This window comes from Triturus cristatus, chromosome 1_1 (assembly GCF_964204655.1).
Source record: "Triturus cristatus chromosome 1_1, aTriCri1.1, whole genome shotgun sequence".
Taxonomy (NCBI): Eukaryota; Metazoa; Chordata; class Amphibia; order Caudata; family Salamandridae; genus Triturus; species Triturus cristatus.
Window position 1 is genome coordinate 1,116,840,224 of NC_140579.1, and position 24,797 is coordinate 1,116,865,020.

A 24,797-nucleotide genomic window follows, 5' to 3' on the forward strand; every position below is an offset into this window, starting at 1 on the left:
CAAGCTCATGATCTGAGTCCAGGAGACTGGGTAAGGATTAAAGTTCACAGAAGACGAAATTGCTTGGTTCCAAGGTGGGGAAGACCAAGACAAGTCATTCTAACTACGACAACTGCAGTGAAGTGTGCTGGTGTGAAAAACTGGGTACATGCGAGTCATACTCTGAGAGTTCCAAACCCAAAAGATGGGACTGGTAGAGAGTATTTTGAAGAGTCAGATTCCAGTGATGATGAAGACCCAGAACCAGTGAGAAAAAATCAAAGTTCAGGAAAAGAAGCAGAAAAAGTTTCAAGAGAACCATTGAGAATCTCAGAAAGGAGATCAGATTCTGTAAGAGAGCCTGAAGTTCCAAAAAGCAGTGGAGGAAAAAGAAAAGAAAAGAGCAGTTCCACAGAAATTACTCCTGAATCAGAAGAGGAGGAGATTGAAGAACCACTTGAGATTATATCTGAAGAAGTAGGGTCAGAAGAAGATAGAGAGGGACAGATTGCAGAAGACCCCCGAGGAGGTGTAGGGAACATTCTTAACAAGCTAGGTGAAGGGACAAGTAGACAGCAAGAAGATTGCGTGTCGGAGACCCGAGGAGGGACAGAAGTAGGGAAGTCTCAAATAGTGGTGAAAAAGACTGTGGAGCGAAAGAAAACTGCTGAAGAACAAGAGGCATTTGAAACAGAATCGGATGAAAGTGAGAATGGAAAAACAGAAGGTCGAGTTCTGAGAAAGAGAACTTGGATTGGAGAAAGAAATAATACAGAAACGAGACTGAAAAAGGTTGTAAGAGGAGATTTTTGGCCTAACAACAGAGTAAAGAGGCTGAGATACAGACTGATAAGAGGGAATACATCGAAAGCTGAACAAGTGAATGAGGTGTCGAGTCAAAACGAAGTAAAGAGGAAGGAGCAAAAGGAGTCAAGAGAACCTGAGGAGATAAAGAGAATTAGAAAACCCAACCAAAAGTACAGATCACCGGAATGGTCTTATGTGGCACTGTCTGAAGAAGGAGAAGAAGAAACAGTGAATCGAGACAATCCGGAGGGGATCTTGAGAAAAGTGGTTGAGGAAAAGGAAAAATCTGTTGGAATCTTAAAAGTTATCCTGACTGACATTGGAGAAGAGTCGGATGCACAGGATGTTGTTGATGATCTGATACAATTTGATGTTGCTGAAGAAGAAGGAGTGAAAAGTGATGAATATCCAAATTGAGTGAACAAAAGAATCACTTGGGAAAAGTGAAAAGGAGAAAGTCTGAAATTCAGCTGTCTGAAGTAATCCAAAGTTTGAGAAATTTCAGTAGTGGAGTAGTAAGAGGCTAAGTTAAAAGACAAGGTCAAAGTAGTAAAATGGCTAACATAGAGAATAACCAAAGTAGATGTGCCTTCTTAAGAAGATGGTGTAGAATGTGCTGCTGCTGTACTGGATTATTAATGCTACTATGGGGTGTTTTAGCTTTATTAGTTACATTTAGAGTTACAATAGGTACATTTGAGATACATACTGAGAATGAGACAAATGTGGAGAAGAGTTCGCAAAAAGTAGTTCCAACTAGAATTAGTAATACTTACATGCATAAAGATAGGTCAATTAATGATTTTTCTAGTAATGTTTTTTCAAAGTTGTTATACGAATATGTGAAAACAATGTAAGTTAGGGATTGCTATGTTTGTATGCAATTACCTGCATCCGTTTCAGAGGGTGTTACTTATCACCATTTACCAGCTACGTATGGAATTTCTTGTAGTGTATTAAGTAGTGTTTTTTATTTGCTAGGGAAAATAGATTATAAAATGTCTAACAAAGATAGTATTTTTGGGCACTTGCCAATGAACACAAAGCTGAATCCAGCTAAAGAAGCTAACATTTTTAGTGAGATTTTTATTGAGAAAGAAGAATTAACATTAGATTACATTTTTAAGAATAATTTAACTTGCAGTTTGGAAGAAGAGGAGAAAGCTTTCCTAAATATGGTGGAGGAAAGGAGATTGAGCATGCATGAAAAGGCAGGGAAATACAAAGTGAGTGAGACAATTTGGGACATTGAGATGGGAAAAGAATTAAGAAATGGGGTTAGTCCAACTTTAGCTCTAGATGCACCACAGAAAGGTAAGCTGTGCATTACAAGAGGGAAATCCCAATATGATACATATTTTGTTGGGACTAGTGAATGTCATGATACATACTTCATTGCAACAGGATGGGGTTTCAGAGGTGGAGAAGATACAATTTTTCCAGGAGTGTATTATGTTTGTGGGAACAAGGCTTATTACAAGTTGCCTGACCATTGGTATGGCACGTGTTATGTGGGCCTGGTCTTTCCAAAGATCTTTCATATAGATAGAATAGAAGATGTAGAACATATTAATTCACTAATGCGCTTCAAGAGGGAAACTTGGTCTGAAATAGTGGGTGACATTTTTGGAGCTTTAATTCCAGCAGTGGGAATTTCTTTGAATGCTTATGGGATTCGGAAACTGTCAACAGTGGTGGATCGCTTATCGACAAATACCGCTGGAGGGTTTGTTTTGGTGAATACGGAACTAATTGCCGTACGTGCCATGTCTATGCAAAATAGACTTACCCTTGATATTCTATTAGCTAAGGAGGGTGGAGTTTGTGGAATGCTGAAAGTTCAACATTGTTGCACTTACATTCCAGATGAAAGCAAAGACCTGAAGGTCTATATAAAAAATATTACTGATTTGCATGAAGAATTAGTACCACTTGAAGCTGAAAGTATTTGGACTAAAATAGTTAATAAAATAGTTGCTGTGAAGAATTTTATTGCAAAAATAGGTAGTACTATTATAGGTAAGATATTGTTTCCTTTAACTTGTATAATTGTTGCTTTATTGATATTGAAATTGGTGTGTTTGTGTTGTAAAAACAGGGGAGGGAAAAATAAATTAATTAAAAGAAACAATGAAAAGAGAAATAAAAGGTTGAAAAGAGAACCACAAGAAATTGAATTAGAAGAATTAAGGGAGAGTGTCTATTTAGAAACAAAGAGGGATGATGAAAGAGTGTCTGGTGTGTAGTGTTGTGTAAGGAGAAAAAGACATTTCCAATATTCTCCTAAAATGGGACTAAATTTCACTAAATTTTTTTTTTTTGGGTTGTTTATTTGGTGATAATATCACCAAAGGGGGGATTGCTGGAGCAGAGTTTTCTGATGAAAATCTATTGGGTTTTAAAGCTCTGGTTTGTCTATTTGTCATAATTATAATTATTAATTATTAATCACTAATTATTTGTTTTGTGTAAATGTTTAAACTTACCAACATGTACTAATGAGAAGAAAACCGACACGTGGGAATGCTTTCGTATTGCTATTTAATAAATGTGCATGTTTTATTAAATACATGTTGCTGAGTGCTGTTTATTTTAACGCACGAAACGCTTTTGAATTAATGCTTTTCTGTGTTGCAAAAGCTAGATAATTACATACACATAAGGGTATTAGTGGGGTTGACACTGTTTAATCACTATGCTGTGGTAACGTTGTTTTTGTCTCTTTTAATTAAGATGGTCTATTTTGGCCTAGAATAAAATGGCCGCCGTTTGCAGCCTGGCCTCGAGTGAGAGATTTGTGATGAGAGGGCCTTGCTGAATATGGTCGAAGTCCTCTGACCACAGTCTTCGCCTGGTTAAAATTTTCCGTGAGGACAGCAGCAGTGCTGGGCGAGTCTCCAAGAAACATTTGGATAGCCTTGGAAGACAAAGGAGCCATAATGAATGAACTGAATGGACTCTGAAGTCATCATGTTAGTTCCGAGGAAATGCGGATGTCGAAAGATACATTTTTTTAGTTCCTGTTCTGTCTTTTTATTTTTGTGATTTTTTCTGAGCGGAGATTTTCCAAATGTAGCGATGCTACATCCTTTCCTGCTCGCTCTGCTCAGCGGTTTGGCGGACGTGTAGAACATTTTATGTTTCTATAATATTGCAAGTTTCTTTATAAATATTGTTAGCCTAGAGAGGGTTGGAGGCCACTTTGCCACTTCTTCCCAAACCTGCGTTGGTGAGGATCGATGCTGTGAGGACGGTGACTCGGGAGACTTCTACTGAGAGACTTGTCCTGATGACCCATTCTGACATTTAGCTAGAATAGGTAATTATGAAAAAATGATTTATTCTGATTGATTTCCTTTGACTAATTTTAGATAAAGTACCATAATTTTAAATACGGTGTTGGTGATTATTTCTTGTCAATTATTGAGTACTCTATTTGATTATTGTTGTATAGATTGTTTAGATTATGACTCAGGACAATTACAATAACTAGGTCTTATCGACCTCAGTGTAGATGTGGGGTGTTTAGGAGGTTTTCTTTCCACAGGTTCAGTGCTGGTAGAGTATTTGAGTGTATGTTAGTGAAATGGGCCCTAGTGTATGATGAGTGTATGTGTGTGTAACTGTGAAATTACTCTATCCGTGGAAGTAGGGAGATTTTGTACACCCCAATCTGCATCAATTTCCTGGTAGCAGAGTGAGGATGGTTATTGATAATTGTCTTGATCTGATTAGATTGCTTGTACATTAGCTTATTGATTATTGATTATTGATTGATGTTGGTATATGTACTAATACTATATGTTGGAGTCGTCATGTTGAGTTATATGTAGTGCTTCTGGAACTTGGGAGCTAGTAGCAGTTCCGTAGTAGGGCAGAGGGAAGTATATGCTGCTCTCGGGAAAGACGGGATTGTTGGTCCTGTATGTATGCAGGAAAAGAAAACGTGTGACAATTGAAGTTGCGCGTCACATTGTCTGGGTTCGGAATAAGTGACATTGTCGTATGTTACTATTAGAAATATTTCTGGTATATAAGGAGTGCGTATGGTAGTGAAGGTTATCTGTGAAACTCTGGTCTTAAGTCCCAGGGATCCGTAAGGTTCACCGTTAAAGCTTATCGCGGGAGAAGTAATAGGTATTCTCTGAGCTTGTTTGAGAAACTGGGCAGAGGTAAGCTGCTTGGTTAACGTGTGTTATAATTCTGTAGTGGAGCAGATTGTTCGCTGTTCTCGGGAAAAGCAGGATTCTGTGTGTATGTACTATATATTTCCTTGTATGAATGTGCGTGAATGCTCATATATTTAGTTGATTGTAAGACTCTTTGGACAAGTCCTAGAGGAAACAATTAATGAATGTATGTTAGAAGGGCAGAGTAGAGGGATGTGCTACTGTGTCAACGGGATTCTTGTGAGATAGATTTTCTTTACTATTCTGTGGTTAGCGAAGTAGACAATGGAGATGTTTATATGTTGTAACTAATAGATTTTGTAGAAATTTGACACAGAGTCTACTGAGAAATTTTGTAAAGGAGGGGTAGACGAGTGACAAGAGACAGGAGACAGAAGCGACTGCAGCGACTGCTGACGTCAAAAAGACTGCGCTCTGATTGGAGATTAGATCAGAACAGTGCTCGCGCTGAGATTGGTGCGTTGGTGTGAGCCGCGCAAGGATTGGTAGAGTTATTCTAGTGACGTAGACGCTCCAGGATTGGTGCGTTAGTGTGAGTCGCGCTGTTATTGGATAAAACATCGTACTATTAAGTTGTATTACGGAAGGGATTAGAAAGTTTTGGTAAACGTTAAAATGTATTACCAAGAAGAGAAAAAGAAAAAATCTTTGTTCAGAAAGATTAAAAATTGGTTCGACAAGGATAAAGATGTTAAAACGAGAGAGGGTGAATTGTTACCTCCATCGAAAACGCCTGCATCCTTCATGGCTGCGAGATATGGGTATCACACCTGTATATGGTTGGAGAATTGGGTTAGGTATACAAAGGAAGATGGAGGTTTAGCATTTCCAGAACATGGTTCATTTAATCTGGCCGTGTTGAAAAATTTACGGGAAAAGATGTTATGTCTTGACCCAAGACCAAGGCCGACACAGTTTGAGGCTTTAGTGGAATGGGAAGAGGAGGTACATGAGCGAGAGAAACAGAGGTCTGGGGGAATCTATAGGTATATGTTTGGGAGGAGACATGGTCGTGAAACTCATCATGATCGAATGACGAGATGGCGAGATGCTAGTATGTCAGAGGGATTATATCCTATGAGAACAGTTGAAGAGGGAACAGAAAGGGTTCCTGAGGCAGAAGTGAGGAGATATGGAGTTAATGAATATGAGGATGAGGTCTTGAATGACATGATTTATAAAAGACCACCTCCATATAGACCGGAACCAGAAGAGAGTACACCAGTTGTTTCTCCGATAAGAGATACAGTGCGTATCATTGAAACAGAAAATGTGACACCTGAGTTAAGAAGTGGTAATCCTTTCAGGGAAAGAGAGAATAGAAGCAGTGGCGAAAATACGAGAGAATTAGCCAGAACTACATCGGAATTGACAGAAAAGATCAAAGAGCTGACAAAGAATCTAGACGCTGTTACGGTGCCTGTAACTATAGGTCCGATTATGCCTGTTTTTGATAAGCAGAGGACGGGTGAAAATGGTTTGGTGATTCCATATGTTGGGAATAGATTGACAAGTTTGGCTGGTCCTTCAGGAGATTCAGGAAGAAGAACAGAAAGTAGTGATCTGAGGCAATACAGACATGACACATGTAGTGAAGGATTAGAGGTACAGTCTAATTCAAGACTGGATGTTGGTGAAGCTAGTTGTTCAGGGATGCCAATTTTAGAACCGCAGAAGAAAGTGGTTCCAGTGAGAAAATCTACTGAAATAACAGCTGAAGATTTGAATGATTGGATGAAAGTTCTTCAAAAGAGGGATAAAGATTCACAAGCAATTGATGTGGCTAGGTTACGTGTAGAATTAGAAGAGCTGGTTGCAGGGACAGTTCCTACAGAAATTCTAAAAAATCATCATGATGGTGAATTGTTATTTATGTGTAAAAATATCACCTGGAGAACTAAAAATACACATGACAGATTAAGAGCAATAGCAAATGACTATGGAGTTGACATTGATAAAGTGAAAGTTTTGCAGAAGTCTTACAGGATGGATTTCACAGATAAAGATATTGAAAATTTGAATGGTACTGGTAGAACAGGACAGATTAAAGAGATGATCGCTTTATTGCGAAAATGGGGTGATGTTGAGAAGTGGAAGGATAGGTGGTACAAGAAGAGAGAAGAATCAGGGGATAGGACTTATTCAGCATTTCCTGTGAGAGAAAAAGAGAAACCAGTGGATACTTATCCTATGAGAGAAATACCTGGAGGAGGATATGTACATGTTCCATGGACCAGACAGGATATTTTATCATTTACGAATGATTTCCCTCGATTGAGAGAAAAGCCCGTCGAGTGGTATAGGCAGGTAGATAGGTTTGTGAAATTGTCAAAAGTGCTGTGGATTGACCTGAATAGTCTGTTTGATATAATTGTTCCAGCAGACTTGTGGGCTGAGTGTAAAATAGTTGTAAGTTGGCCTACTGAGGAATATCCAAGAGATCAGAGAACAGGAGCACCAGATCCAGAAGTAATGAGAAAGTATGAGCAGGTGATCGTATACCTGAAAAATAAAGTACCTCCAAAAGAGACAGACTGGGTTAAAATAGATCGAACACATCAGGAAGCAAAAGAATCAGTTCATGCTTTTTACGAGAGGCTGATACTGGCGTTTAAGCAATTCAGTGGAGATGAACACCTGGGTGACAAGGATTTGAGTCATTTTGTATACAGATTTGTATATGGCCTGAGACCTGAGATTGGTGAAAGAATTCGTGAGCATACTGTGGATTGGCAGAGTAAGAAAATAGATGAGATTCTGAGACATGCAAAATACTTCAGTGATGAAATTGAAGCAAAACAGAGAAAGCTGAAAGAAAAAGCAATGTGGGCACAAGTGAAAGTTGCGGAAAGACAGGAAGCACAGTTGATGGAACAGGCGAATAATGCAGGAAATAATGCAGGGAATAGACCTAGGTATACAGGGAAAGGAAAGGGGAATCTTGAGGAAGCTAAAAAAAAGTTCCCATGTCACAACTGTGGCCAACTGGGACATTGGAGATCTGAGTGTACCAATCCACCATTAGTGAATAATGAGGGAAAATCCTTAAATCAACAGGTGCAGAACGAGGGGAATAATCAACAGCAGCAACAACAGAAAGTTGTGAGACAGCAGAGTCAAGAGCCAAAACCGCCCTTGCCGCAGAATAGAGGATCACAAAAGTATAATCCGGATTCGGGATTCTACAATGATGAGCAGGTAAACAAACCAAGGCGTTCTAACCAGGTACAACAGTACTTGTTAAAGAATGAAGGGAGTGAGTCTGAGGGTGATTATTGACGGTGCCGAAGAGAGGAGGAAGAGTGCATACTTGGTGCAACTCTAGAAATAGACCAGGCAGGACCATTTGTAGATGGGAAAATAAATGAAGAAAGTGTTACTTTTTTGGTAGACACAGGTGCGACAAGATCAACTGTCAGGTCAACAGATATTAGAAATCTTCCTCTCTCGGATGAAGCAATCCAAGTAGTTGGGGTAGCCAATACACAAATTACTATTAATAGGACACGTCTTACTGAACCAGTAAGAGTACAGATAGGGAAATTTTCAGACATGCACAGATTTATCGTCTGTGACACAAGTCCAGTGAACCTGTTAGGTAGGGATTTGTTATGTAAAATGAATTGTACAATTTTTTGTACACCGGATGGAATAGCTTTTGAAACACCAGATGAGGATGTTTTGTACCGAATGACTCTAGAAAATAGAGAGAGTGAGTTAATTGGTGCATATGCTGTGTTTGATCCGGAGGATTTGCCTCAAGAGCTGAGAGACACAGTGAAAAGGACAGTTTGGGATTTTACTGGAGAGGATGTGGGATTGATGAATAATGTAGATCCTGTGAAAATTTCAGTGAAAGAGGGAATTACTTATCCTAACATTCCTCAGTACAAAATGACACCAGAAATAATAGAGGGAATAACTCCTATAATTGAGAAAATGATTCAGCAGGGAGTTCTGAGAGAACTACTGAGTAGTCCGTGTAATTCACCGATAATGGGACTAAAGAAGCCTAATGGGAAGTTCAGGATTGTACAAGATTTGAGAAAAGTTAACCAAATTGTGGTGGCATGTTGTCCCATTGTGCCAAATCCGTCAGTGATTTTGTATCAGATTCCACATGATGCTGAGTGGTATACAGTGATTGATTTGTGTCATGCTTTCTTTTCAATTCCATTGCATCATGACAGCCAGCCGATTTTTGCATTTAGATTTGGCCAGCGTATTTTAGCATGGTGTCGTATCCCACAGGGGTATACAGAGAGTCCTTCGATATTCAATCAGTTATTGAAAAAGTCATTAGAGAGTTTGATCATGCCTGAAAACTCAGTACTAGTGCAGTATATTGATGACCTACTTGTGGCATCAAAGACACGTGAAGCTTGTGAAGTAGATACTATAGCTTTACTGAATCATCTGGCAGATGGAGGGTTAAAGGTATCTCCAGCCAAATTGCAATTCTGCAAGAAAGAGGTGCATTATCTTGGACATAATATTGAAAAAGGTCTGAGAAAAGTGACTGATGACAGGATCAAAATCATCAGGGGAATGAAGGCCCCAAAGACCCAGAGGGAAGTGAGAATGTTCCTGGGAATGGTGGGTTATTGTCGTCAGTGGATAATTAATTTCTCGCTGATAGCAAAGCCACTGATTAAGCTGACAAAAAGTGAGATGACAGACCCATTGGAACTAGATGGGGAACAAATGGCAGCATTTGAAGAGTTGAAAAGCAGAATGTGTGAAGCCCCTGCTTTGGGTATGCCAGACTATGAAAAGGAATTTGAATTGTACTGTAGTGAGAGAAATGGATGTGCACTTTCAGTGTTAATTCAGAAGCATGGATTACTGAGAAGGCCTATTGCGTACTTCTCATCGACACTTGACCCTGTAGCTGTAGGTTTACCAGGTTGTCTGAAATCTGTGGCTGCAACATGCAGAAGCCTAGAACAGAGTGAGGGGATCATAATGGGATATCCTGTAAGGGTATTCGTACCTCATAATGTGGCAATTCTTTTGACAAGAAGCAGAACTCAATACATGTCACATAGTCGGTTGACTAAATATGAGAAAGTCATTCTGGGAGCATCAAATGTGACTTTGGAGAGATGTGTGAATGTGAATCCAGCGACATTGTTGCCGGATATTGAAAATGTGGGTGTGAAAACAGAAGATGATCACAATTGTTTGGATGTACTTGATTACTGTACAAAACCGAGACCAGACATAAGGGATCTTCCCTGGCATGAGAGTGATCATGTGTTGTTTGTGGATGGATCATGCCTGAGGAATGATGAGGGTGTGCTATGTGCAGCATATGCAGTGTGCAAAGTTTCAGAGGTAATGGAAGCATCACCATTGAAAGGAGTGAAATCTGCGCAAGTTGCTGAATTAGTGGCATTGACAAAAGCTTGTGAAATTGGGAAAGATTTGAGAACGACTGTGATGACTGATAGTCAGTATGGATTTGGAGTTGTGCATGACTTTGGCCAACTTTGGCTACAAAGAGGTTTCTTGACGTCGAGTGGGACTCCAATAAAGAATGCTGAAGTGATTGGAAAATTACTTGAGGCGATACAACTGCCTAAAGAATTAGCAGTTGTGAAATGTGCTGCTCATGGACAAGGAGATGATTTTGTGACAGTTGGCAATCGATACGCAAATGACATTGCTCAATATTGCGCTAAAAATGACCAATCAATTAATCGGGAACGAGAAGGTGAAATGTCTTTTTGTTCTGTGATGTTTACTAATGTCTTAGAGACGTGGGATGAAGTGAAACAGTTGCAGGATGAGGCAGAGGAGGAAGAAAAGAAAGATTGGACCAAGGCAGGTTGTGCCCCAAGAGAGACAGACCATGTTTGGGTCTATAGAGATGGCAGACCAGTAATGCCGAACTCCATGCTGTCAGCAATGGCAAGGATGTATCATGGCCAGGGACATTTGGGAAGGGAAGAGATGATCAGGTCTTTTAAACAAACCTGGTACAATGCAAAGTTCAGGACAATTGCAGAAAGTATCTGTCAAAGATGTTTGATTTGCCAGCAATTTAACACTGGGAAAAAGACAGTGGTGAGTCTGGGAACAATAGGCAGAGAAGGAGGTCCTTTTACAAGAATGCAGATTGATTTCATTGAAATGCCCCAAGTGAACAGGCTAAGGTATGTACTAGTGGTAGTCTGTTTGTTTTCAAGATGGGTTGAGGCCTATCCGACTAGGAGAAATGATGGAGTAACAGTGGCTAAGTTACTGTTAAGAGAGTTGATTCCTAGGTACGGATTTCCGGTAACGATTGAGTCTGATAGAGGTGGACACTTCTATAATGAACTCATGAGTTTGATTTGTGAAGCATTAAGCATACAGCAGAAGCTACATTGTGCATACAGACCAGAGGCTTCTGGTGTTGTTGAGCAGATAAATGGCACAATCAAGAACAGGATTGGTAAGATGTGTTTAGCCACTGGTATGAAATGGCCCGATGTCTTGCCTCTAGTGCTAATGACTATTAGATCTACTCCAGATAGAACTACTGGTTTAAGTCCGAACGAAATCATAATGGGACGTGCAATGCGACATGCATATGTACCTGTCAATAAGTTGATGACAATAACTGATGACATGATTTTGGATTACTGTAAAGGCCTGGCTGACGCAGTTCATTCTATGTTTCACCAGATTGGAGAAGAAGCTACCACACTTGAGAAGAAGCAAGCTCATGATCTGAGTCCAGGAGACTGGGTAAGGATTAAAGTTCACAGAAGACGAAATTGCTTGGTTCCAAGGTGGGGAAGACCAAGACAAGTCATTCTAACTACGACAACTGCAGTGAAGTGTGCTGGTGTGAAAAACTGGGTACATGCGAGTCATACTCTGAGAGTTCCAAACCCAAAAGATGGGACTGGTAGAGAGTATTTTGAAGAGTCAGATTCCAGTGATGATGAAGACCCAGAACCAGTGAGAAAAAATCAAAGTTCAGGAAAAGAAGCAGAAAAAGTTTCAAGAGAACCATTGAGAATCTCAGAAAGGAGATCAGATTCTGTAAGAGAGCCTGAAGTTCCAAAAAGCAGTGGAGGAAAAAGAAAAGAAAAGAGCAGTTCCACAGAAATTACTCCTGAATCAGAAGAGGAGGAGATTGAAGAACCACTTGAGATTATATCTGAAGAAGTAGGGTCAGAAGAAGATAGAGAGGGACAGATTGCAGAAGACCCCCGAGGAGGTGTAGGGAACATTCTTAACAAGCTAGGTGAAGGGACAAGTAGACAGCAAGAAGATTGCGTGTCGGAGACCCGAGGAGGGACAGAAGTAGGGAAGTCTCAAATAGTGGTGAAAAAGACTGTGGAGCGAAAGAAAACTGCTGAAGAACAAGAGGCATTTGAAACAGAATCGGATGAAAGTGAGAATGGAAAAACAGAAGGTCGAGTTCTGAGAAAGAGAACTTGGATTGGAGAAAGAAATAATACAGAAACGAGACTGAAAAAGGTTGTAAGAGGAGATTTTTGGCCTAACAACAGAGTAAAGAGGCTGAGATACAGACTGATAAGAGGGAATACATCGAAAGCTGAACAAGTGAATGAGGTGTCGAGTCAAAACGAAGTAAAGAGGAAGGAGCAAAAGGAGTCAAGAGAACCTGAGGAGATAAAGAGAATTAGAAAACCCAACCAAAAGTACAGATCACCGGAATGGTCTTATGTGGCACTGTCTGAAGAAGGAGAAGAAGAAACAGTGAATCGAGACAATCCGGAGGGGATCTTGAGAAAAGTGGTTGAGGAAAAGGAAAAATCTGTTGGAATCTTAAAAGTTATCCTGACTGACATTGGAGAAGAGTCGGATGCACAGGATGTTGTTGATGATCTGATACAATTTGATGTTGCTGAAGAAGAAGGAGTGAAAAGTGATGAATATCCAAATTGAGTGAACAAAAGAATCACTTGGGAAAAGTGAAAAGGAGAAAGTCTGAAATTCAGCTGTCTGAAGTAATCCAAAGTTTGAGAAATTTCAGTAGTGGAGTAGTAAGAGGCTAAGTTAAAAGACAAGGTCAAAGTAGTAAAATGGCTAACATAGAGAATAACCAAAGTAGATGTGCCTTCTTAAGAAGATGGTGTAGAATGTGCTGCTGCTGTACTGGATTATTAATGCTACTATGGGGTGTTTTAGCTTTATTAGTTACATTTAGAGTTACAATAGGTACATTTGAGATACATACTGAGAATGAGACAAATGTGGAGAAGAGTTCGCAAAAAGTAGTTCCAACTAGAATTAGTAATACTTACATGCATAAAGATAGGTCAATTAATGATTTTTCTAGTAATGTTTTTTCAAAGTTGTTATACGAATATGTGAAAACAATGTAAGTTAGGGATTGCTATGTTTGTATGCAATTACCTGCATCCGTTTCAGAGGGTGTTACTTATCACCATTTACCAGCTACGTATGGAATTTCTTGTAGTGTATTAAGTAGTGTTTTTTATTTGCTAGGGAAAATAGATTATAAAATGTCTAACAAAGATAGTATTTTTGGGCACTTGCCAATGAACACAAAGCTGAATCCAGCTAAAGAAGCTAACATTTTTAGTGAGATTTTTATTGAGAAAGAAGAATTAACATTAGATTACATTTTTAAGAATAATTTAACTTGCAGTTTGGAAGAAGAGGAGAAAGCTTTCCTAAATATGGTGGAGGAAAGGAGATTGAGCATGCATGAAAAGGCAGGGAAATACAAAGTGAGTGAGACAATTTGGGACATTGAGATGGGAAAAGAATTAAGAAATGGGGTTAGTCCAACTTTAGCTCTAGATGCACCACAGAAAGGTAAGCTGTGCATTACAAGAGGGAAATCCCAATATGATACATATTTTGTTGGGACTAGTGAATGTCATGATACATACTTCATTGCAACAGGATGGGGTTTCAGAGGTGGAGAAGATACAATTTTTCCAGGAGTGTATTATGTTTGTGGGAACAAGGCTTATTACAAGTTGCCTGACCATTGGTATGGCACGTGTTATGTGGGCCTGGTCTTTCCAAAGATCTTTCATATAGATAGAATAGAAGATGTAGAACATATTAATTCACTAATGCGCTTCAAGAGGGAAACTTGGTCTGAAATAGTGGGTGACATTTTTGGAGCTTTAATTCCAGCAGTGGGAATTTCTTTGAATGCTTATGGGATTCGGAAACTGTCAACAGTGGTGGATCGCTTATCGACAAATACCGCTGGAGGGTTTGTTTTGGTGAATACGGAACTAATTGCCGTACGTGCCATGTCTATGCAAAATAGACTTACCCTTGATATTCTATTAGCTAAGGAGGGTGGAGTTTGTGGAATGCTGAAAGTTCAACATTGTTGCACTTACATTCCAGATGAAAGCAAAGACCTGAAGGTCTATATAAAAAATATTACTGATTTGCATGAAGAATTAGTACCACTTGAAGCTGAAAGTATTTGGACTAAAATAGTTAATAAAATAGTTGCTGTGAAGAATTTTATTGCAAAAATAGGTAGTACTATTATAGGTAAGATATTGTTTCCTTTAACTTGTATAATTGTTGCTTTATTGATATTGAAATTGGTGTGTTTGTGTTGTAAAAACAGGGGAGGGAAAAATAAATTAATTAAAAGAAACAATGAAAAGAGAAATAAAAGGTTGAAAAGAGAACCACAAGAAATTGAATTAGAAGAATTAAGGGAGAGTGTCTATTTAGAAACAAAGAGGGATGATGAAAGAGTGTCTGGTGTGTAGTGTTGTGTAAGGAGAAAAAGACATTTCCAATATTCTCCTAAAATGGGACTAAATTTCACTAAATTATTTTTTTTTGGGTTGTTTATTTGGTGATAATATCACCAAAGGGGGGATTGCTGGAGCAGAGTTTTCTGATGAAAATCTATTGGGTTTTAAAGCTCTGGTTTGTCTATTTGTCATAATTATAATTATTAATTATTAATCACTAATTATTTGTTTTGTGTAAATGTTTAAACTTACCAACATGTACTAATGAGAAGAAAACCGACACGTGGGAATGCTTTCGTATTGCTATTTAATAAATGTGCATGTTTTATTAAATACATGTTGCTGAGTGCTGTTTATTTTAACGCACGAAACGCTTTTGAATTAATGCTTTTCTGTGTTGCAAAAGCTAGATAATTACATACACATAAGGGTATTAGTGGGGTTGACACTGTTTAATCACTATGCTGTGGTAACGTTGTTTTTGTCTCTTTTAATTAAGATGGTCTATTTTGGCCTAGAATAAAATGGCCGCCGTTTGCAGCCTGGCCTCGAGTGAGAGATTTGTGATGAGAGGGCCTTGCTGAATATGGTCGAAGTCATCTGACCACAGTCTTCGCCTGGTTAAAATTTTCCGTGAGGACAGCAGCAGTGCTGGGCGAGTCTCCAAGAAACATTTGGATAGCCTTGGAAGACAAAGGAGCCATAATGAATAAACTGAATGGACTCTGAAGTCATCATGTTAGTTCCGAGGAAATGCGGATGTCGAAAGATACATTTTTTTAGTTCCTGTTCTGTCTTTTTATTTTTGTGATTTTTTCTGAGCGGAGATTTTCCAAATGTAGCGATGCTACATCCTTTCCTGCTCGCTCTGCTCAGCGGTTTGGCGGACGTGTAGAACATTTTATGTTTCTATAATATTGCAAGTTTCTTTATAAATATTGTTAGCCTAGAGAGGGTTGGAGGCCACTTTGCCACTTCTTCCCAAACCTGCGTTGGTGAGGATCGATGCTGTGAGGACGGTGACTCGGGAGACTTCTACTGAGAGACTTGTCCTGATGACCCATTCTGACATTTAGCTAGAATAGGTAATTATGAAAAAATGATTTATTCTGATTGATTTCCTTTGACTAATTTTAGATAAAGTACCATAATTTTAAATACGGTGTTGGTGAATATTTCTTGTCAATTATTGAGTACTCTATTTGATTATTGTTGTATAGATTGTTTAGATTATGACTCAGGACAATTACAATAACTAGGTCTTATCGACCTCAGTGTAGATGTGGGGTGTTTAGGAGGTTTTCTTTCCACAGGTTCAGTGCTGGTAGAGTATTTGAGTGTATGTTAGTGAAATGGGCCCTAGTGTATGATGAGTGTATGTGTGTGTAACTGTGAAATTACTCTATCCGTGGAAGTAGGGAGATTTTGTACACCCCAATCTGCATCACACGGACTAAGAGCAAAAACTCACTTTTATAAATGCCTGATTGCTGCAACCTACATCTTAAAGGTGTCCAGGTGAAAGTGACAGTGACAGTGTTGCAGTCCATGGGCAGATATTTGACTACTCTTTAATTGGCTTGAGCCCGAAACTAAATGTTTTTTGTTGTTGAGATCTTTAAATTATGTATCAGTTCTTGCCTTTCACCGGTAAAAAGTACTTTTTTCAGATTTGATGTATCAGCTAGTCTTACGATTTTCTGTTTTCTTTTTGTAAAAATACAGTTTTGTGAACAATTTTCTGTTTTATTTGCTGTATGCCGTTGATTTGTACGGTGCTCTTGCTGCCATTCTGGAAACATGTGCTTTTTATTAATTACCATAATGAAATAAAAACAGATTTTAATTACCTCAGTGGTGAGTGGGTTGGCTTTAGACATGTGTGGATCGCATTTCAGGAGGTTGGCGTTTGTCTAGAATTGGTTACCGCATAGACGTCGAAGAGATCGAGCTTAATTCACCGATTGTCTAAAACCGCAGCTGCTTATTGCTCCAAGATGGAGGTCTCCATAGCCTTTTTATTTTTCCAGCAAAAATGATATTTTTTGGGTGGGGCTTGGGAGACAATTTATCACTTTCATGCTGGCTCTGCTGACATTGTGAAACATGGGAATACAACCAGAGCAACTGGAATTATGAGGTTTTGTGGCTGCATCATTTTCTGCTTAATTATGTGCCTCATTTGCCACATAATCGTTAATCTGCAGATTTTAATGAAAACAATTGTTTCTAGCTCAAACGGATCAAAAGTTACTGAACCACGTCTTGCTGCACAGTGGAAGGCCCTTCAAGAAGGTTGAATGGCCACCTTTATGTTGCTTATTGCTGTATTGGAGTCACAAACTGGTGTTAATATCAGGAAACCTTGCCCAGTCAATGTTAATATGTAAAAATGACAAACTAAAGAGGGGATACAAACACAAAATGTGATGCATTATGCTGCATAATTGCCTTTTCTTGTCCCATAATTTAGTCAGCTCTGCCACATAATTTGCTCCTCCCCTGCCATATAATTCCAGAGTCACCGACAAAAAAAAAAGTGTTTTAATGTGCCCTGCGTTATTAATGTTTTTTACCCCGATTTCGAGTTCAGCGGATGAGTTAGTCGGTAACAAATGTGACGGGTATCCCCTCTACCGCATTACAAGAGACATTGGATGTAATGCACTTGTAAGGCTGCGGACGGGATAGCCGTCTTCTATGTGGCAGAGCAACCTGTCCGCTGAAATGTAAATCAGGCCCCCTGTCAGAAAAAATACCTTTTGCCTGGAAGATTTCTCTATGGCTCTCACTACTTCCCGTAAATTCACACACACAGGCCAGGCCATTAGACAAGGAATTATCTCAAAGGCCACTGAGTGATGATATCACAAGGTATCTTTGGCTAACACCCTAAATGATGACATAACGCAGAGTCACGCTAAACAAAAACATCACACAACACCTACCTATGGCAAGGAGGCCTACACCGTGAGAGATGACATCACAAAGCACGCGCCTATGCCTGGCTGAGGGCCTTTATTCTGAGTGATAGCCTTACAAGACACCTGTCAATGTACAACAGACCGGAACACCATGTGAAGACAGGGGTTACATGCTGCGATGACTTCACAAGGCACCTGGCTGTGGCAAAGGGAGTGACCCTGCAGATTGAGTGGTGCCCACACAAAGCATTTCCACAAAAGTCCAGCAAAAAAAGCTGTTTGGGTAATGGGAATCGGGGGGGGGGGAGGATGTCGCGGCGGCGGAGGATGTCGCAGGGGGAGGATGTCGCACAGGGGTGGGGGCGGAGTGTTAAAATACATTTTAAAAAATCCTTATCCTACCTGTGGTGCTGAGTAAGTCCGCACCGCCTCGGGTCCGTCCGTTGGTGCCTACAGCCCCTCTCAGGCTCTCAGCCAATCCTGGCGCTGCCAGCAGCGGCTTAGGGCACGGTTACTGCTCGCCCGCCTGCCCATTAGGAGACCGAGGTTTGAGCCTTTGCTCAACCCTCGGTCTCCTAATGGGCATGCGCAAGCCAGAGCAGACACGAGTGCACATGACTGGGCACGGAGCGAAAATTCGCTCACCTTCCCCAATCATGCGCACTTGTGCTGCTGCCTGTTGCCCCTGCCTGGTCCATCTGACAATCCATGTCAGTCAACATGACGCGGACCGCCCACCCCCTTCAGACTCTGAAGGGGGTGGGCGGTCCGACGTCATGCTGACTGACATGATTGTCAGTTCTCCCTCTGCTTCTTTGAACTTAAGTAAACTGATTCAGTTTACTTAAGTTCAAAGACGCCGACGCTGCGGGCGACGCTGCGGGCGGGTGGGCCCTAATGGACGCACCGCTACTGAAATGGTTTCATACATTTAACTGTTACAAACGGGGCCTCCCAAAATACATGTGGCCCAGGGCCCCTGAAATGCTTAAGATGCCCCTGGGTGCAAGCAAACGTCCAGAGGTCTTGCTCGACACTGCTGAAGGAAAGCGTGAGCCGGTACTCACTGGTTGGTTGTCCTGCAGCTGCTGCTCCCCAGCGACGGCCAGACACAGGCCCTTCTTAGCTCAATAGTGACTGGAGAACATCATCATGGTGGACTGCGTGGGGTCTCCCTGCAGGCAGATATGGACGGGCTCTTGAAAGAACAAGATGAAGATGCTGTGCCGGCACTGGGAGTGATGGGAGCGCCACTCTTGGGCCCATATTTATGCGCGAATCTTGGCAATGATAGAGTGGAGATAAACTGCAGTCAGTTGAGAAATCTGATGCCTCATGTGGGATTATACTCCAGGAATGCACGTGTTTTGTAATGTTTCACCGTGAATGTTTCCTGTACAATTCTCTCGTTCTCGGGCGACATGCAAAATAAAGAGAAAGAACAAGCCGGAGGAAATAAGGCTGACAGCAGAGTGAGAGGAGGCGCACGTCTCCTATTGTTACTGAAATTAAAAAAACATTCAATAAAGAGAGAAAAAATTATTACGAGTTGAGAAAACGGAGAGGAGCAGGGGGCAAAGACAACATGGACGGGTAGCGCTCTCACTCGGCGCAGATTAAGATACCCATAAAGGGAACGAGAGCAGCAGTGGGCAAGCGAGAAACAGCGTGCCCATGAGAGTGGTGCAAAAAGGCACAACTGGTGAACGGGGAGGAGTAGGTGAAAGGCACAATACGGGAGGGGAGGCAGGCAAGAATAAGCCTGCGAATGCTGCACGCGAGAGCGAGCACCAGGCAATCTGTTTTCAATTATCGCGCCCGCATCTGGGCATGATATTTTAAAACAGATGGTGCCCGTGCGCGCAACCGCAAGCCTTAGGCCATGGGCGGTTACATTGGCTGGGAAAGGCGGGACATGCACCTGCCTTTACCCAATTGTGTGCTGTCTTTTAAGAAAGACGCACGCAAACACCAATCAAAATATTGCAGGAAAAACAGCCACAAGCACGAGCTGGTGAAAAGTGCTGGTCAGCTGCAAGAGGTTGCATTCCTATTGCTGTGCATGCACGCTGCTATAGGCTCGACCTAAAAACGACCATTACATAAATATTCAGTAGGTAGTAACAGACTTCTAGTACAATGGTAGAGGCGGGGGAATGGTTCCTTTCTTAGGTTTGTGTCAATGGTGTTTCGACCCCACCATCAATAGGGGGTCTCTTCAGGACCTAACATGGAGGGACACCTGAAAATTTGTGAATTAACTGTCAGAGTGTAAAGTGCACACCATAAGGAAATGTATTCAGAGAAGGTACTCACATGGGATCCAGCCAGGCACCCTTAGAGGGGAAGGGTGGCTGACAGTCCTTTCGGCGTATTGTGTGATATTAAAGGTCCGTAATGTAGGAGACACGACAATCCGTGTTATGGAGGTTTATCTATGGACGGAGGCTGACTTCAGCGGTCCTCCTGGATCGGACTCCGTAACTTCGGATTATTAATGAGGCGGACTACAGCGGCCTCATTTACAGCATACGCAAGAGGATTTTCTCTAGCTCTGCTAAATTGGATAAACATCCATAACATGGTTTCTTTTCTCTGTACGACATCTGTGTCCATGAATACTGCCACTGAGCTAACTACTATCATATATTACACATATTGTCCACATATAAGAATGCACTGTGATCAAAAGCAGAGTTAATATGCTTTCTAAAAAAAACAACTTTCCTCCAGAGGCGGCCTTCAAAATTCAAGAGTGTCTGATGCAGAGAATTAGAGACAAAAAAAACTTGGTTTTGGGGTGTCTGTCCACGATACAAGATACCAGCATTTACTCTCTTTCTAAAATGATCTTGTGCCCTTTTCCTTATAGAAATATCAGCCCTTAATCAGTCTTTCAAAAACACTCATAAGTTGACTAACGTGTGCTGCAGCTGTGACACCTTCCAACATTAAACCAAATAAGGGAAAAATATCTAATTTAAAAAAAAAAAACATTTTTCATTTACAAAGCCATCCTACCATCACTATGATTTTTTGACACCGTCTGGATAAAACCAAAGAAAAAACAGGTGCCACCTACCAGGTCCACGGATACTCTGCGGTTCCTGCTTGAAACAGCATTTTTCTGGGTGGCAGACCGAGGGGTGTAGGTCCGTGGAGGCACTTGTGGGGGCATGGTCTTACTCCGTGACACAGGCTTCCCAGGTGTATCCTTCTTAAAGATACTCTTGCTATCCTTCCAGCCCCGTGTGGCCTGCCGTCGCAGCTCCGCATCATATGTGGATTTCAGATTCAGCTTCATGATGGCATCGTTGATGCCGTCATAGTTCATGAGCCGCAGATCTTCCTCCTCAGAGATCTGGTGGTCCAGCTGCTTCCCAGGAGAGCCATTCAGCTCTGAGCTGTACACATTGATGTCCTTGGGTTGAGAGCTCTTGTAGGGTATTGGAGAGCTACTGCCGGGTGGTGGGGAGCACTTCATCTCTAAAGAACTCAGTGTTGAAGTGCGAGGGGGCAGAGGAGGAGGTGACAGCTTCCCAGGCGAGGTGCCATCTTGGGGTGTGTGCTTGTCACTCGGGCCATCGTAGATGTACACGTAGTCACTGGAGGGCTCCTTGCCCCAGGACTGGGATGAAGGGTCTGAGAGCCTGGAAGAGTTACCCGTCACCTTGCCGAGGAGCCCGGAGCCCTCCAGCATGGAGTTATTGTTGAGGGTGGGGTCAGAACCAGAGAGGCCTCGAGTGATTTTCATTCCCTTGCAGTTGGTCTTCACAGATTTGTACTCCAAGACTGGGTCATCCCAAGAGATGAGGGAATGCTCTGCATTCTGCTTACCCCTGCCCTCCTCGTGGTGGTGCTTGTCCTGGCGGAGTTGAGACAGGGCGTCGTACTCCATCTGCAGGGCTTCGGCCAGGACCAGCTCCTTGCGACTGATGCCCAAGGACTTCATAGTTTGCCATTGCTCTCCGCTGCCTTGGGTGGCGGACATCTCTCGCCACGGTGGAGCCCAATGCCAGGGATGGTGTAGGGGTGGTGGCTACTGCCAGAGATCGTCAGGATTTAGGAGTAACAGTAGTATTGAGACAGGCGGAGCCTCCTGTGAGGGGAAGACATTAATGACATTAATGAACACCTCAGCAGCAGACATTTACTACTAAGTGGGCACTGTAGACAGTCATTACAAGTGAACCTCTGCAACAGACATTTATTACAGACCAAGCACTGCAGAAAGTCCTTACACGTGAACCTCGACAACAGACATTTATTAGACTAGGCCATGCATTAAGATAGGAACCGTGGACTGGGCTCTGGTCATTATTGATTGTGTTAACCCTACGCTCCCCCCTATCACCAAGGTGTCTGGAGGAAAAGCCTGTCAGGGTGGTTAGCAGGGAGTGTACCAAGCACTTTCTGCAAACAGTCGCTACCAGCAGCAGAGCATGCGGTTGGCTGCTAATATGCAACCACTGCACCAGGCACGGCGAGCCCACAGAAAGCGCCAAGCAGAAGGTATCTATCACCAACATTAAACAGTTCTGCAATCAGCAAAACCAGTGAAGAGTCATTTTGCATTAGACATTCATGAAGCGACCAAAATGTGATAGAAAAAATGGAGGGGAGAGTGTAAATTGGATTGGAGAAAGGCAGGAAAGAAATGTAATCGAGAAAAGGCAAGACAAATCACCAAAGAGGGGGCTCAGGAAAACAAGTAAGTGGAAAAGAGGCAAGCAAGTGAAACAAAAATACAACAAGCATTGAAAATGCAATAGGTCTCGCCTTTGATTAAGTTAAATCCATTTGCTTTGCTAATGGTATTGTATTCTAGCTTTGCATTATTTAGTGTATATTTGTGATATGTTGTAGTTGTATGTAGTTAGAATTGTTTTGTTAGCTGTGTAGTTTAAAGCATAGCGTTAGTAGGAAAAGAGCAGTGTTTCAGATTTGTGAGGTGAATGAACAGAAGAATAGTGTGTGTGTTAATTTCGTACAGTGAGGATTACAATAGCATGAGGCAGTCGAAAGGGGCGAGGGAGGGGAGAGCAAATATATGCAAATATATGCACATATCACAAATATACACTAAATAATTTTGGTAATGCTTTGGTCAGTACTTGGGTGTCGCTGTTGTTTTAGAAAGAATGTATGAGGCCTCTGCCGCTTTGGTGATGTTTTTGAGGCAGCAGTGCAGCTTAGCCATGGTTATGGGGCTCAATTTTGGGATTTGAAGGGGGTAGCACTGCTATCTGGTTAGCTTTGGAAGCACAGGCAGTGCTGCTTACAGTGAACTCTAAATATCAATTAACCGTCTGAGGTTTTCTAATGAGAATTTGGATTCTCTTTAGATTAAGGGCTATTTTAAGTTTTGAATTACCCTTTCCCTCGTCCAAGGCCAGAAGCTTTCTACATGGTGTACAGTTGGCTAGTAATGCTAAATGGGATGCCTTCCTCACAGACAAACATGACTAATAAACAAACTCTACATGACGTCACACCGGAACCCTACACGAAAAAATTAGTTCTGGCAGACCAGTGAAAGCACTTGGCTTTCGTGTGGCCTCTGGCGGTGAGCTTTGTGGCCCATAACACTGCAGTGCTGTTTACCATCCATGTAATGCCTACCACAGCTGTGCTGTTGGTCATTCTACCGCGTAACTAGGGCAGCTCAGCAACATGCATGCTGTCGCTGCAGTACTGCAGCATGCTTACTGTGCCGCTGATTGGCTCTGCAGCCTGCTACTCATGTGCTGTTCGTTAGCTATGCAAAACGCCTCACATAAGAAAGAGAGAAAACAAATATAGCTTCATTGCTGTGTGTGCCGCCGTTCAAAATGTGAACATATTTCAACTCACATTTTTCAGGGGCAGCGTCCTGACCCCACCCTTTCATTCCCTGAACATGACCCATGTCCTATTAAAGCTAAGAATTATGTCTTTACACTGTGCTGTCACCCTCAAGGAAAATATCTCTCGAATTTTGATGATTCTGGCCAAAACCTTGGGGGAACGGAAATGTTCTTTACTTGTATTTATTCAAGATGCATTGCATTTTGTTTTAAAATAAAAAAAAAACACCTAAGCAGCTGCATTGCGTGTTTCTAGGAGCTATACATGCTAAGATGGCAGGGCATATGGACCAGTGTTCAGCCACTATCACGCTGCGTCCTTTCGCTTAATTTCATAGAAAAGCTGCCTGGTGCCAGCAGAGCAGAGAGCAGGCCCAGGGAGTCATTCACCGACTATAAGCATAACATTTCCCAGACCTGATGGGCATATTCAGCTCATCCATCGAGACGTTGTGTTTACAGCACTCCCACAGAATCCCAGCAATTACCCTCTGTGACAGGCGGGTGCTTGCAGAAACAACGGGACCCCCAAATTCTAACAGAGAAAGAATCCCCTCTATCCCGGGCCTTTATTTTTAGTAAATACCATAAATGCTTATCTTTAGAGACAATCAACCAGAGTTATGACCCCGGCGGATCATAATGAAAGATAAAAGCGCCTCGGGCATGCCGTCTGGGAGTGGTGTGTCTCACTGAGCGTGTCCTGCCAGCAACAGGGTTTGCCAAACTGAAAGTCACCCTGCGGCCGCCATAATGAAATATAAAGCGCCTCGGACATGCTATCTGGAAGTGGTGTGTCTCACTCAGCGTGTCTGCCTGCAGCAGGGTTTGCCAAAATAAAAGTTACCCTGCGAGCCGTATGGCCGCCATAATGAAATATAAAGCGCCTCGGGCATGCCGTCTGGACGTGTTGTGTCTCACTCAGCGTGTCCTGCCTGCAACAGGGTTTGCCAAAGTAAAAGTCACCCTGCGGCCGCCATAATGAAATATAAAGTGCCTCGGGCATGCCGTCTGGGAGTGGTGTGTCTCACTGAGCACCAAGCATATACTTACAAAGTAGTCCAAAAGTAGCGTAACAACAATATAACAACAAAGTAGCGTAATAATAAAAAACAAAGTAGGGTACAAGCATACAATACCATTCCACACAGAAACGCATGCGATGGTTTTTAAAAAAAAAAGTGCAGCAAGTTAATATTAAGCCTACTGTGTCACGCCGCCAGTAAGAGATCCAATTCTGCTGGGCGTGACCTAACAAGGACAAGGTGGCAACCAGGAGGGGCTACAAACCGTCCGGGACAAACAGCAAAGTCGGATTGGAATAAT

The 24,797-nt window shown here is 41.7% G+C and overlaps 1 protein-coding gene across 1 annotated transcript in view; it reads right to left on the minus strand.

The window, feature by feature from the left end:
• The window catches only part of PIK3C2B (phosphatidylinositol-4-phosphate 3-kinase catalytic subunit type 2 beta), a 692,267-nt gene extending 670,651 nt beyond the window's left edge, over positions 1 to 21,616 (minus strand). Inside the window, exon 1 of the mRNA XM_085647698.1 lies at positions 20,708 to 21,616. Within this exon, the coding sequence (XP_085503824.1) occupies positions 20,708 to 21,616 (909 nt within the window). The remainder of the gene's footprint in view (positions 1 to 20,707) is intronic.
• Positions 21,617 to 24,797: the final 3,181 nt, after the last annotated feature.